Source organism: Vipera berus, assembly GCF_964194415.1.
Source record: "Vipera berus genome assembly, chromosome: 7".
Classification (NCBI taxonomy): Eukaryota; Metazoa; Chordata; class Lepidosauria; order Squamata; family Viperidae; genus Vipera; species Vipera berus.
In genome coordinates, this window is record NC_138209.1 from 61,152,507 (window position 1) to 61,165,109 (window position 12,603).

Below are 12,603 nucleotides of genomic sequence, written 5' to 3' on the forward strand. Positions count from 1 at the left end.
TCACCCCCCATAGCAAGAGGTGGAATGTCCGAATAAACCCGGGATGAAGGTATGCAAAGCCACTCAGTCTTGTCGGGGTTGAGTTGAAGTCTGTTCCTCCCCATCCAGACCCGAACCGCCTCCAGGCAACGGGACATCACATTGAGGGCATCACTGGGGTGGTTTGGGGTCGAAAAGAAAAGCTGGGTATCATCAGCATACTGATGATACCCAACTCCAAAACCACGAATGATCACACCCAGCGGTTTCCATCCCAATTCTCGTAGCAAAATTCTTCACTTTGCCCTAAAATCACAGAACTAAACAGTTAGATCTATTTATATCCTTTCAATCAGCAAGTGAATAATCACTTCTTGTATATCAACCAATACTTGGGTTTCATTAATGCAAAACACAAATTCATGATTTATATTTAAACTATGAAAACTGGCTTAATAATATACATCAGCAGTAATACAGGCTTTTTATAATAGAAATTTAATTTAGAAGATATAAATCAATATCTATCTATCTATCATCTATCTATCTATCTATCAAATATCTATCTATCTATCTACATACACACACACACACACACACACGATTTGTTTATATTATGAAACTTAGATTAAAAACAAGCAAACATACACCCAAAGTACAGGAACCTAATTCTCTACTCTCCTTTTGAAAAATGTAGGCCAGAAATTACTTCAAGGAAAATTGCACTAGATTCCTAATAGTGATTTAGATGTGAGTGGTATTGGAAGATGATAGTCGATAGATAGTTCATTGGAGCATCTCATGAAGATAAGTGAGATGCTGGCTTTTAAATCTGTTTTATTGTTTTTATTGTGTTTGTGGTTTTATTGTAGTTGCAAATCACCCAGAATTACTGTATGCTGTATGATGGGCAGCCACAGCAATCTTTTAAATAAACAAATCACTATAACATCCTATCAATTATAAATAACATTTTAAAGTATTATAGCTTCATGTACTTTACCTTTAGAGGAGGTTTCATTTCCAGATACTGCCAAATTAGAATCTCCGGTTTTCTCATTTACTGATGAAAAATGGATAGGGATCAAGGATGAGGAGTTTGCAATCAAGGGGCCCTAGAATAAAGAGTCTTGTGTTATCTTAAAATATATATGCAAATGCAACACACATAGATACATTTATATATGCACACTAAATAGGCAAAAGAAAAAGAAAAATGAAATGCACTGAACAGAACTAATAATTACATATAGTATATTTATCATTAAGTCAGTTAGTTAGCTTAAAATCTGAATCAAGTCATCTTAAAATCTGGATCAGATGAGATTCTTATAGTAAATTTTCATTGGATATTTTGTACCATATATGTTATAATACTCTGCTAACCTCAGCACCAGGACTTTCAGAAAGTGCTCTTTTTTCAGATTTCATCACTTGATCATTTAATCTTGTTTCAGAAGATGGTGCAGATAACGAAAACAGTCGATGATGATTAGGTATTCTTCCCTCTGCCTTGGTTCCTTCATAGTCTTCCACATGGTTACTTTTCCTCAAAATACTTCTAGGTTGAGGAGATTGTTTTGAAAAATCATATAATGCAGGAATGCTTATATTTTCAGCTGAGAAAAATATAAAGAATATAATTATTACCTACTTCTAAAAATGTTCATTTAGGCTGAATTTAAACTCCGTAAATGCTGTCTTCAGTCAGCTATAGTCAGAATTTCAAACATCTGCTAATATTTGTCCAAAGGTTTGTTAAATTCTGGGACTTTCTGATAGATATGAGCTTGTATTTATTTCTACAGTAAAATTCATTTCTTTGTATCAGCAGGCAGGCCTCTTTTGAAATTTATTTCTGCAATAGCATGCTAATCTGCCATTCAGATAAACCATCTGTTCCCATTGTTTCTGATATATAGGGTGAAATTTTAGCAACATGTAAAAGATAAAAAAAACAGTTCTACAATTGTACATGACATGGTTGCCTTGTGAGCTTGCTCCCTTCTTCACTAATAATTTAATAATTCCCTAAATCTGCCCCCCTGAAAAAAAATTAGGTACTAGAACTATAATCTGATATCTTCTCAGGCTAATGGTGCTATTACATTATGGCACAACCATTGAATTTAAGGTTAATATCCTTGGTGATTAACTCACGGGTGTCAAACTCGATTGCATCATGTGATGTATTGTGATGTATCATGCATGGCCTGCATGTGACACATCTGCCCATGGGCCAGCACTTTAACACCTCTGATCTAACTGAATTCATTTTTGCTAGCAAAGGTGTTAAAGTCAAGCTGAATTCTCATTTGGTTATTATTCACCATTTTTGTTAAAATGCTGTTGCTAAACTAGAACTTCCCTTGCCTACCACTTCATCTCTATTCTTTATGTTGATAATGAAGATATACTGTCTGTAACCCAACTGGGCCTTAAAGCTTTATTATTCTGCTGCTCTAGCAAACACTTCAAAATAAGCTAATCTAAAAAAAAAGAATAGCAATACAAGGACTCTAGACATTTTTTAAAGGCCCCAATTAAATGAATGATCAACAGCAATCTTACTGAGTCAATAAAATCCTTTAATTTTCTTGGTTGTCTATTTTCAATTATCTATCTGCTGGGCTATTAAAACAAGATAATTTCTAGTAAAAGCCCAAAATGCTTCTCTTACAATTGCCACATTTGTAGGTTAATTTGGTAATAATTATTTTTCAACAACTATTAAACTATTTAAAGTCAATGTTTTCCCAGTATTTTGCTCTGTAGTGTTCATGAAGTATTTAGATACTATATGAAATTCAGCTAGTTATAGTTTAGTATAGTTATAGTTTAAAATATAGTTCCCTAGTTTAGAAGTAACCTAATCAAAATATGTGTTAGCACTGCCTGCTTTGGGGTTTGATAAAAATCTGGTTAACACAAAAAAACCTCAAAAGTACTGTAAAGTCATACATAGTATAAATCAGAAAATACTAATATTTGAGTATGAAATGTAACCAAAACTTTTTTTACTATGTATAATCTTAGAAAAATATCAAGAAATATCATAATTTAATAAGAGATATGTTTACAGCAGCAAGAATAAATTTTGCTCAGCACTGGAAGAAAGACACAGTTCCAATATTATGTCATTGGGAACCTAAACTGGGGGAATACACAGCAAAGGCAAAACCAACACTAAAACCAACACTAAAACCCACACTATATCTATCTCTCTATATCTATATCTATATCTGTATCTATATCTATATCCAGAGCTTTCTTTCTCATAGAACGCTCAGAACGGCGTTCCGGCACCTTTTTTTTTGAAGAAGAAAAAAAAGCTCCCTCTATTGGCTTTCGAAAGCCTATTGCAGGAGTAGGCAATCATGGCTCTTTTATGACTCGTGGACTTCAACTCTCAGAAATCCTGAGCCAGCCACGCTGAGGGGAAAGAGAGAGGTTTCCAAGCTGAGCCATGCTGGCTCAGGAATTCTGGGAGTTAAAGTCCTTGAGTCATAAAAGAGCCAAGGTTGCTTACCCCTGCACTAGAGGAGGACATTAAAATTATTTACAAGGTTACTTCTTTAGGAACTAAACTTTTAGAATCTAAAACAGCTAATTCAAAAAAGCCAACAGGAAAGAACCTCACATTTTTCATCTGCTTCTGTCTTTTGGAAGGTAAAATTAGATAACAAAATAATCTATTTCCTATGTTAACAACTCTACAATGAAATCAATAAAGGTAACAGGAAAGAAATGAGAAACATTTTTCTCAATGTAATATGTCTAATTTAGCTGATGCTAGAAAAACACTTTTGAATCTATAACCATCTATTACAACTAAACCACTTTAAATCAAACAATTCTTAAGAATGAAATATTCTTAATTTGGACTTTACTTTTACTGTTTGGACTGTTGTGTGTTTTGAAAAATAGATTATTTAGAATCTAGTTATGTTGCACTTCAGTCTTTAAATAATTAACCTAGTATATACATAACAATCCCCTTCATGGATTACTGCCTTGTCGTGGCGAAGGGGCTTGCGTAATTCAATGAAGCTATGAGCTATGCCGTGCAGGGCCACCCAAGACGGACAGGTCATAGCAGAGAGTTCTGACAAAACGTGATCCACTGGAGAAGGAAATGGCAACCCACTCCAGTATCTTTGCCATGAAAACCCTATGGACAGTACCAAAAGGCAAAACGATATGACGCTGGAAGATGAGCCCCTCAGGTCGGAAGGCGTCCAATATGCTACTGGGGAAGAGCAGAGGGCTAGTACTAGTAGCGCCAGAAAGAATGAAGCGACTGGGCCAAAGCCGAAAGGACGCTCAGCTGTGGATATGTCTGGTAGTGAAAGGAAAGTCCGATGCTGTAAAGATTTTTTCTCCATAGGAACCTGGAATGTAAGATCCATGAATCAAGGAAAGCTGGACGTGGTCAAACAAGAGATGACAAGACTGAACATTGACATCTTAGGTATCAGCGAACTAAAATGGACAGGAATGGGTGAATTTAATTCAGATGACCATCAGGTATACTACTGCGGGCAAGAATCCCTCAGAAGAAATGGAGTAGCCTTCATAGTCAATAAAAGAGTAGGAAAAGCAATACTGGGATACAATCCTCAAAATGACAGAATGATCTCAGTTCGAATCCAAGGCAAACCATTCAATATCACAGTAGTCCAAGTCTATGCCCCAACCACCGGTGCTGAAGAGGATGAAATTGACCGGTTCTATGAAGCCCTACAGCACCTTATAGAAGTAACACCAAAAAATGATGTCCTTATCATCATGGGGGATTGGAATGCTAAAGTAGGAAGCCAAAAGATAACCGGAATAACAGGCAAGTTTGGCCTTGGAGTACAAAATGAAGCAGGGCACAGGCTGATAGAATTTTGTCAAGAGAATACGATGGTCATAGCAAACACCCTTTTCCAACAACCCAAGAGACGGCTCTACACATGGACATCACCAGACGGTCAACACAGAAATCAGATTGACTATGTACTCTGCAGCCAAAGATGGAGAAGCTCTATACAGTCAATAAAAACAAGACCAGGAGCTGACTGTGGCTCAGACCATGAGCTTCTTGTTGCAAAGTTTAAGCTTAAACTGAAGAAAGTAGGGAAAAGCACTAGGCCAGTCAGGTATGAATTAAATCATATCCCTGTTGAATATACAGTAGAGGTGACAAATAGATTTAAGGAATTAGATCTGATAGACAGGGTGCCTGAAGAACTATGGACAGAGGTTCGCAACATTGTACAAGAGGTAGCAACCAAAACCATCCCAAAGAAAAAGAAATGCAAGAAAGCAAAATGGCTGTCTGAGGAAGCTTTGCAAATAGCTGAGGAAAGGAGGGAAGCAAAAGGCAAGGGAGAAAAAGAAAGATACGCCCAATTGAATGCAGAATTCCAGAGAATAGCTAGAAGAGATAAGAATGCCTTCTTAAATGAACAGTGCAAAGAAATAGAAGAAAACAATAGAATAGGGAGGACCAGAGATCTTTTCAAGAAAATTGGAGAGATGAAGGGAACGTTCAATGCAAAAATGGGCATGATAAAGGACCAAAATGGCAGGGACCTAACAGAGGCAGAAGAGATTAAGAAGAGATGGCAAAATTACACAGAAGAACTATACAAGAATGAGCTTAACGTCCCTGATAATCACAATGAGGTGGTCACTGACCTCGAGCCAGACATCCTAGAATGTGAAGTGAAGTGGGCCTTAGAAAAGCTGAGCAACAACAAAGCTAGTGGAGGTGACAGTATTCCAGCTGAGCTATTCAAAATCTTAAAAGACGATGCAGTAAAAGTGCTACACTCAATTTGCCAGCAAATTTGGAAAACTCAACAGTGGCCACAGGATTGGAAAAGATCAGTTTACATTCCAATTCCAAAGAAAGGCAGTGCCAAAGAATGTTCAAACTATCGCACCATTGCACTCATTTCTCATGCTAGTAAAGTTATGCTTAAAATCCTACAAGCTAGACTCCAGCAGTATGTGGATCGAGAACTACCAGAAGTACAGGCAGGATTTCGAAGAGGCAGAGGAACTAGAGATCAAATTGCCAACATACGCTGATCATGGAAAAAGCTAGAGAGTTCCAGAAAAACATCTACTTCTGCTTCATTGACTATGCTAAAGCCTTTGATTGTGTGGATCATAACAAACTGTGGCAAGTTCTTAAAGAGATGGGAGTACCAGAACATCTTATTTGTCTCTTGAGAAACCTATATGCGGGCCAAGAAGCAACAGTGAGAACTGGACACGGAACCACTGATTGGTTCAAAATTGGGAAAGGAGTCCGGCAAGGCTGTATACTGTCGCCTTGCCTATTTAACTTATATGCAGAGCACATCATGAGAAAGGCAGGGCTAGATGAATCAAAAGTTGGAATTAAGATTGCTGGAAGAAATATCAACAACCTAAGATATGCAGATGATACCACTCTAATGGCAGAAAGTGAAGAGGAACTGAAGAGTCTCTTGTTGCGAGTGAAGAAGGAGAGTGCAAAAGTTGGGTTGAAACTAAACATTAAGAAAACTAAGATCATGGCATCCGGCCCTCTTAATTCCTGGCAAATAGATGGGGAAGAAATGGAGGTAGTGACAGATTTTATTTTCCTGGGCTCCAAGATCACTGCAGATGGGGACTGTAGTCAAGAAATTAAAAGACGCTTGCTCCTAGGGAGGAAAGCCATGGCAAATCTAGACAGCACACTAAAAAGCAGAGACATCACCCTGTCAACAAAAGTGCGTATAGTCAAGGCTATGGTCTTCCCAGTTGCAATGTATGGCAGTGAAAGTTGGACCATAAGAAAGGCTGAGCGCAAAAGAATTGAGGCCTTTGAACTCTGGTGCTGGAGAAGACTCCTGCGAGTCCCTTGGACTGCAAGGCGATCAAACCGGTCAGTCCTAGAGGAGATCAACCCTGACTGCTCTTTAGAAGGCCAGATCCTGAAGCTAAAACTCAAATACTTTGGCCACCTAATGAGGAGGAAGGACTCACTGGAGAAGAGCCTAATGCTGGGAAAGATTGAGGGCAATAGAAGAAGGGGACGACAGAGAATGAGGTGGCTGGATGGAGTCACTGAAGCAGTAGGCGTGAGCTTAACTGGACTCCAGAAGATGGTAGAGGACAGGAAGGCCTGGAGGAACATTGTCCATAGGGTCGCGATGGGTCGGACACGACTTCGCAACTAACAACAACAACAACAACAACATACATAACAATATACAATGTTTTCCATGGTGAGCTTAACATCAATAACAACATTTATTAAAAAGGCTAAAATAATTTCTGGTGCTATTATCTGTACATTAAAATTTTGTTTAGTCACAATCTTTCACTTTTCACATTCTGGACAAGCAGTGATCATGTAACCTAGCAAAAGATGTTACATATGTACATAAGCGTAGTCAGTAGCATATGCCTTTTTAAAAATATCAAACATGCAAAGAAACAAAAATAAGTCCAAAATATCTGTATTACATCCAGAAATGCCAACTTTGCAACCAATATATCTCATCCATAACTATGGCACCCTAAGGATACCTGCATACATGCAAATGCTTCTCTGGGATCAGTAACGCAGCAGAAATTGCTTTTTCCTTCCAGTAACAGATTGCTGGGAAATACCAAACATGGCCTTGAGAATTCCAATGTTTGTTACAATTTTTTCTGGATGTGGTTGGAAAGAGGCCTAGAAATGCCATCACAAATACATCACACTTGCTGAACGTGCACACACAACTAATTACAATCTTCAATTATATGTGATATATCTAAAATGAGATGGGCTGTCTCAACTGCAACTTGCAAACCGTTCCGTTTTGCGGCAAAACAACCCAGGACAAGCTGATCAGCAGAGCTTAGAGAGGACTCATTAATTTAATTTAATTTAATTTTATTAAATTTATATACCGCCCTTTCCCGAAGGACTCAGGGCGGTTTACAGGGGAATTAAAATCAAACAGTACAAAATACAAAAGTTAAAAAAAAACAATTAAAAAAAGATTAAATTATCCCTTAACTAAAAACCTCAGTTAAAAATTCTCAGCCTGGGCCGGAGAGCTCAAAGAGCCAGGTCTTCAGGTCCCGACAGAATGAATGAAGGTCAGGGGCGGTCCTAAGCTCCACGGGCAGCTGGTTCCAGAGGGCAGGCGCACCCACAGAGAAGGCCCTCCCCATGGGTGTTATCCGCCGGCAATCTTTTACCGGCGGCACCCTGAGAAGACCCTCCCTGTGTGAGCGCACTGGACGAAGGGAATTTGATGCTGGCAGGAGGTGTTCCCTCAAGTATCCCGGACCCAGGCCATTTAGGGCTTTATAGGTCATCACCAGCACCTTGAATCTCACCCGAAGGGCAACCAGAAGCCAATGCACCTCGTGGAGTAGAGATGTTACATGGGAGTATCGGGAGGCCGCCATCACAACTCGCGCGGCCGCATTCTGCACCAGTTGAAGCCTCTGGGTGGTCCTCAAGGGCAGCCCCATGTAGAGAGCGTTGCAGTAGTCTAAACGGGAGGTCACGAGCGCATGAGTGACTGTGCGTAGGGCATCTCGGTCCAGGTAGGGTCGCAACTGGCACACCAGGCGAACCTGGGCAAAAGCCCCCCTGGTCACGGCTCCTATATGGTCTTCAAAATTGAGCCGTGAATCCAGGAGGACGCCCAAGTTGCAAGCCCTATCAACGGGGGGCAACACCTCACCCCCCATTGTTAAAGGTGGAATGAACTGGTTAGTCCGAGATGCCGATATGCACAGCCACTCAGTCTTGGCAGGATTGAGACGAAGCCTGTTTCTCCCCATCCAGACCTGGACCGCCTCCAGGCAACGGGACATCACGGCGAGGGCATCGCTGGGTTGGTTCGGGGTGGAAAAAGAGTTGGGTATCATCAGCGTACTGATGATACCCCACCACGAAACCATGAATGACCTCACCCAGTGGCTTCATATAGATGTTGAACAGGAGGGGAGAGAGAACCGACCCCTGAGTAACTTCACAAACGAGAGGCCTTGGGGCGGATCTCTGCCCTCCTGTCAACACTGACTGCGAACGACCCAGGAGATAGGAGGAGAACCACCGTAAAACAGTGCCTCCCACTCCCAGCCCCCTGAGGCGTCGCAGTAGGATACCATGGTCGATGGTATCAAAAGCCGCTGAGAGATCTAATAGAACTAGGACAGAGGAGCAACCCCTGTCCCAAGCCCGCCAGAGATCATTCACCAGCGCGACCAATGCCATCTCCGTGCTGTGCCCAGGCCTGAAACCCGATTGGTACAGGTCCAGATAATCAGTTTCCTCCAGGAACAGAGGGAGTTGATGCGCCACCACGCTCTCAACAACCTTCGCCAAAAAGCGAAGGTTGGAGACTGGACGATAATTATTTAAAACAGCCGGGTCCAGGACAGGCTTTTTGAGGAGGGGTCTCACCACCGCCTCCTTCAAGGCGGCGGGGAAGACACCCTCCTTCAAAGAAGCAGTTATTACTGCCTGGAACCAGCCTCGTGTCCCCTCCCGAGCCGCAGAAACCAGCCAGGAGGGGCACGGATCCAACAAACAAGTGGTGGAGCTCAGCCTCCCCATGATCCTGTCCACATCATCAGGGGAAACAGGATCGAACTCAGTCCAGATAACATGCTCAAGACCGTCCGATTCCTCCACATCAGACTCCGCCCAGTCAGAGTCCAAACCGGCCTGGATCTGAGCGATTTTGTCCATCAGATGATGACTAAACTCCTCAGCCCGTCCCTGCAAGGGATCCTCCCTCACCTCCTGGTTAAGAAGGGAGCGAGTCACCCTAAACAGGGCGGCCGGGCAATTATCTGTGGACGCGATGAGGGCAGCGAAGTAATTAGCCCTCGCCGTCCTCATCGCAGCAAGATAAGACCTTATAAATGTTCTTAACTGCAATCGGTCAGATTCAGAACGGCTGGACCTCCAACCGCTCTCTAGACCCCGTCTCCGACGCTTCATCTCCCGGAGCTCCACAGAGAACCATGGAGCCCATCGGGATCTGCGCCGGGTCAGAGGTCGCAAGGGTACAACACAGTTGAGTGCCTCAGTGGCCGCCCTTTCCCAGGCATCCACCAAGGCATCAGCTGGGCTGTGAGTGAGGGCGATAGGTATAGACCCAAGCGCCATCTGGAACCGTTCAGGGTCCATTAGGCGCCTGGGGCGGAACCATCTAGTTGGTTCCGCCACCCAGCAGCGGGGGGTGGGGTGGCATAACGGAAGACCAGCCGCAGAAGATGATGATTGGACCATGACAGGGGAGTAACAACAGGTAAACCCCCTCCCAAATCATCCAACCACTGTCCAGACAGGAACACCAGGTCGAGAGTGTGACCCCCCACATGGGTCGGGCCTTGAATTACCTGGGTCAGGTCCATGGCTGTCATGGAGGCCATGAACTCCCGGGCTAGCTCCGATGACCCTCCTAGGGAAGGCAGGTTGAAGTCTCCCAGCACTATGAGCCTGGGGAACTCCACCGCCAACCCTGAGAGGGTGTCGAGCAGCTCGGGCAGAGCTGTTGCCACACAGCTGGGCGCCAGGTATGTAAGCAACAAGCTCATCTGAACCCGAGAACCACATCTCAGGAGGAGGGACTCACTCCCGCCAATCTGGACAATGGTGGTCTCCCAAGGACATAACGTCTCCCTGATAACCACCGCCACCCCACCGCCCCTACCCTGAGCCCGTGGCTGGTGTAGCACACGGAAACCTGGGGGGCATAACTCAATCAGAGGGACCCTTCCCTCCGAGCCCAACCAGGTTTCCGTAATGCATGCCAGATCCGCGCATTCCTCCTCGATCAAATCTCGAACGATGGGAGCCTTATTAACAACGGATCTGGCATTAAGGTAAACCAGCCTGAGCTCAGGGGCCTGATCACCCTCACCCCCGGGCAAAAGGGTGCTAACCGGAGGGTCGGAGCGCATCACCGCTCGCAAACAGCGGGGGCGCGATCCCGGATGTCGATACGGCCCTCCATGCATACACCTACTGCCATTCCCTATCATCGTGGGGATTTGAAGCCCCACCCCAACACATCCAGAAACAGCTGCCTCTAACCCAAGCCCCGACCCGCTGGGACCCCAAACCGGCCCGGACTGAGTGCCAGTTAGTAATCCCCTCCCCTCCCTCACCCTCCCTAACCTTTTAAAATAACCGGCTAAAAAGTAGATCAGAGGCCTCTTGATACGTCTCCGCTTGAGGCCCCTATTTAAGCCCAGCCACCTCTCGGGGTCCCAATAGTTGGGCCCGTCATTAAGGGGAATGCAGGAAAGGGTGGCAGGTCGAATCCAGGAGGAAGAACACACCCTGAGGGCATACAGGTCAGCTCCAGAATAATGTAAGAAGACCATACAATAGTAACAAGTGTCCGCATAGGGCTGATGTTAATAATGGTTAATAATGGGTGGATCGATGGTATTAAAACACAAAATCCAGTAGATGTAACACAGTCCATTAGTCCAGATCAGCTCTCACCTGAGGTGGAACTCAAGAAAAGAAACCCCAGCCGTCCTCTCACTACGGCTGAGGAATCCAGTCTATAATGGATAGGGTAAAGGATCCCAGGGTAAACCTACCCCAACTGGTCTCTCACACCAGTGGGGCGGTTGATGATCAATCCAAGACCGTCCTCCCACTACGGTCCAGTCCCAGGTCCAGTCTGGAATATTAATGGGAAGCACTAATTGCCAACCGGGCATTGAAGCGTAGTCCTGGCCGATCTTCAGGCCATAGTAGTGCCTGCTAGCCAGCATAAGGAGCAAATCCAACAAATCTAGCAAATCCATGGCGGTAGGATGAAACCACGGCCAGTTTCCAGGCCGGAAAACTACCGCCGCCATTCGAGGAGAGGGAGGGCTCCGCCTCGCTAAAAACAGCGACAGCCAGTTGATCTATATCCCAACTCCAAACCAAGTCTCCGGATCGCTCAATCATCGCCGCTGCTCCTCCGACAGGCAAGGGATGTCCACGGCAAGATAACGAAAGAGCCTGCAAGCAAGCCCTGGCCGATTTCCAAACAAGGGAGCCATCGCTGCAACTCGGGAGGAGAGGGAGGGCTCCGCGCCGCCGAGGGCAGCGCCCGCCAAACTGACACGAGCCTCAGCTCCAAACCGAGTCTTCAGGTCACCCGATCGTCGCCGCTGCTCCTCCAACAGGCAGGGAGTGCTCACGGCGAAAGAGCAACAGGAAAGCCGCAGGAACCGGAGAAAGCCCTCAGCAAACTCGACGAGTCCCGGATGACAGGCCCGACCACAGCAAACAAACAAGCAGACAAACTCCGAGCCGGTAGGCAGACGCCGCTATTCAAGGGGGGAGGTAGAGTCCAGCGCCACCAAAAGTGGCGCCTATCTCCATATCCAACTCCCCCAAAGCTGTCCACTGCCTCATGCCTCGGTCCCTACCAACCCATATAAAGCCTGCTGTGGAGCGCAGGAGACTCAGACCGCAGCCGCCGCCATCTTGGGCAAAAAAAAACAACTTAACACAATTTTTGGGAAGGAAAGAAACAGAAGGGCAGTTTAACATCTTCCAGTTGATGTTATGTTATGTAACATCTTCTGGGAGTTGAAGTCCGTGAGTCATAAAAGAGCCAAGGTTGCTTACTC

General features: G+C 44.4%; 1 protein-coding gene across 1 annotated transcript in view; it reads right to left on the minus strand.

Annotated features, from left to right (window-relative positions):
* The window catches only part of MAP9 (microtubule associated protein 9), a gene marked incomplete at its 5' end in the record, with an annotated part of 78,190 nt that overhangs the window by 26,960 nt on the left and 38,627 nt on the right, over nucleotides 1-12,603 (minus strand). Inside the window, 2 exons of the mRNA XM_081332535.1 lie at nucleotides 983-1,094; nucleotides 1,366-1,598. Coding sequence (XP_081188661.1) covers nucleotides 983-1,094; nucleotides 1,366-1,598 — 345 coding nt within the window. The remainder of the gene's footprint in view (nucleotides 1-982; nucleotides 1,095-1,365; nucleotides 1,599-12,603) is intronic.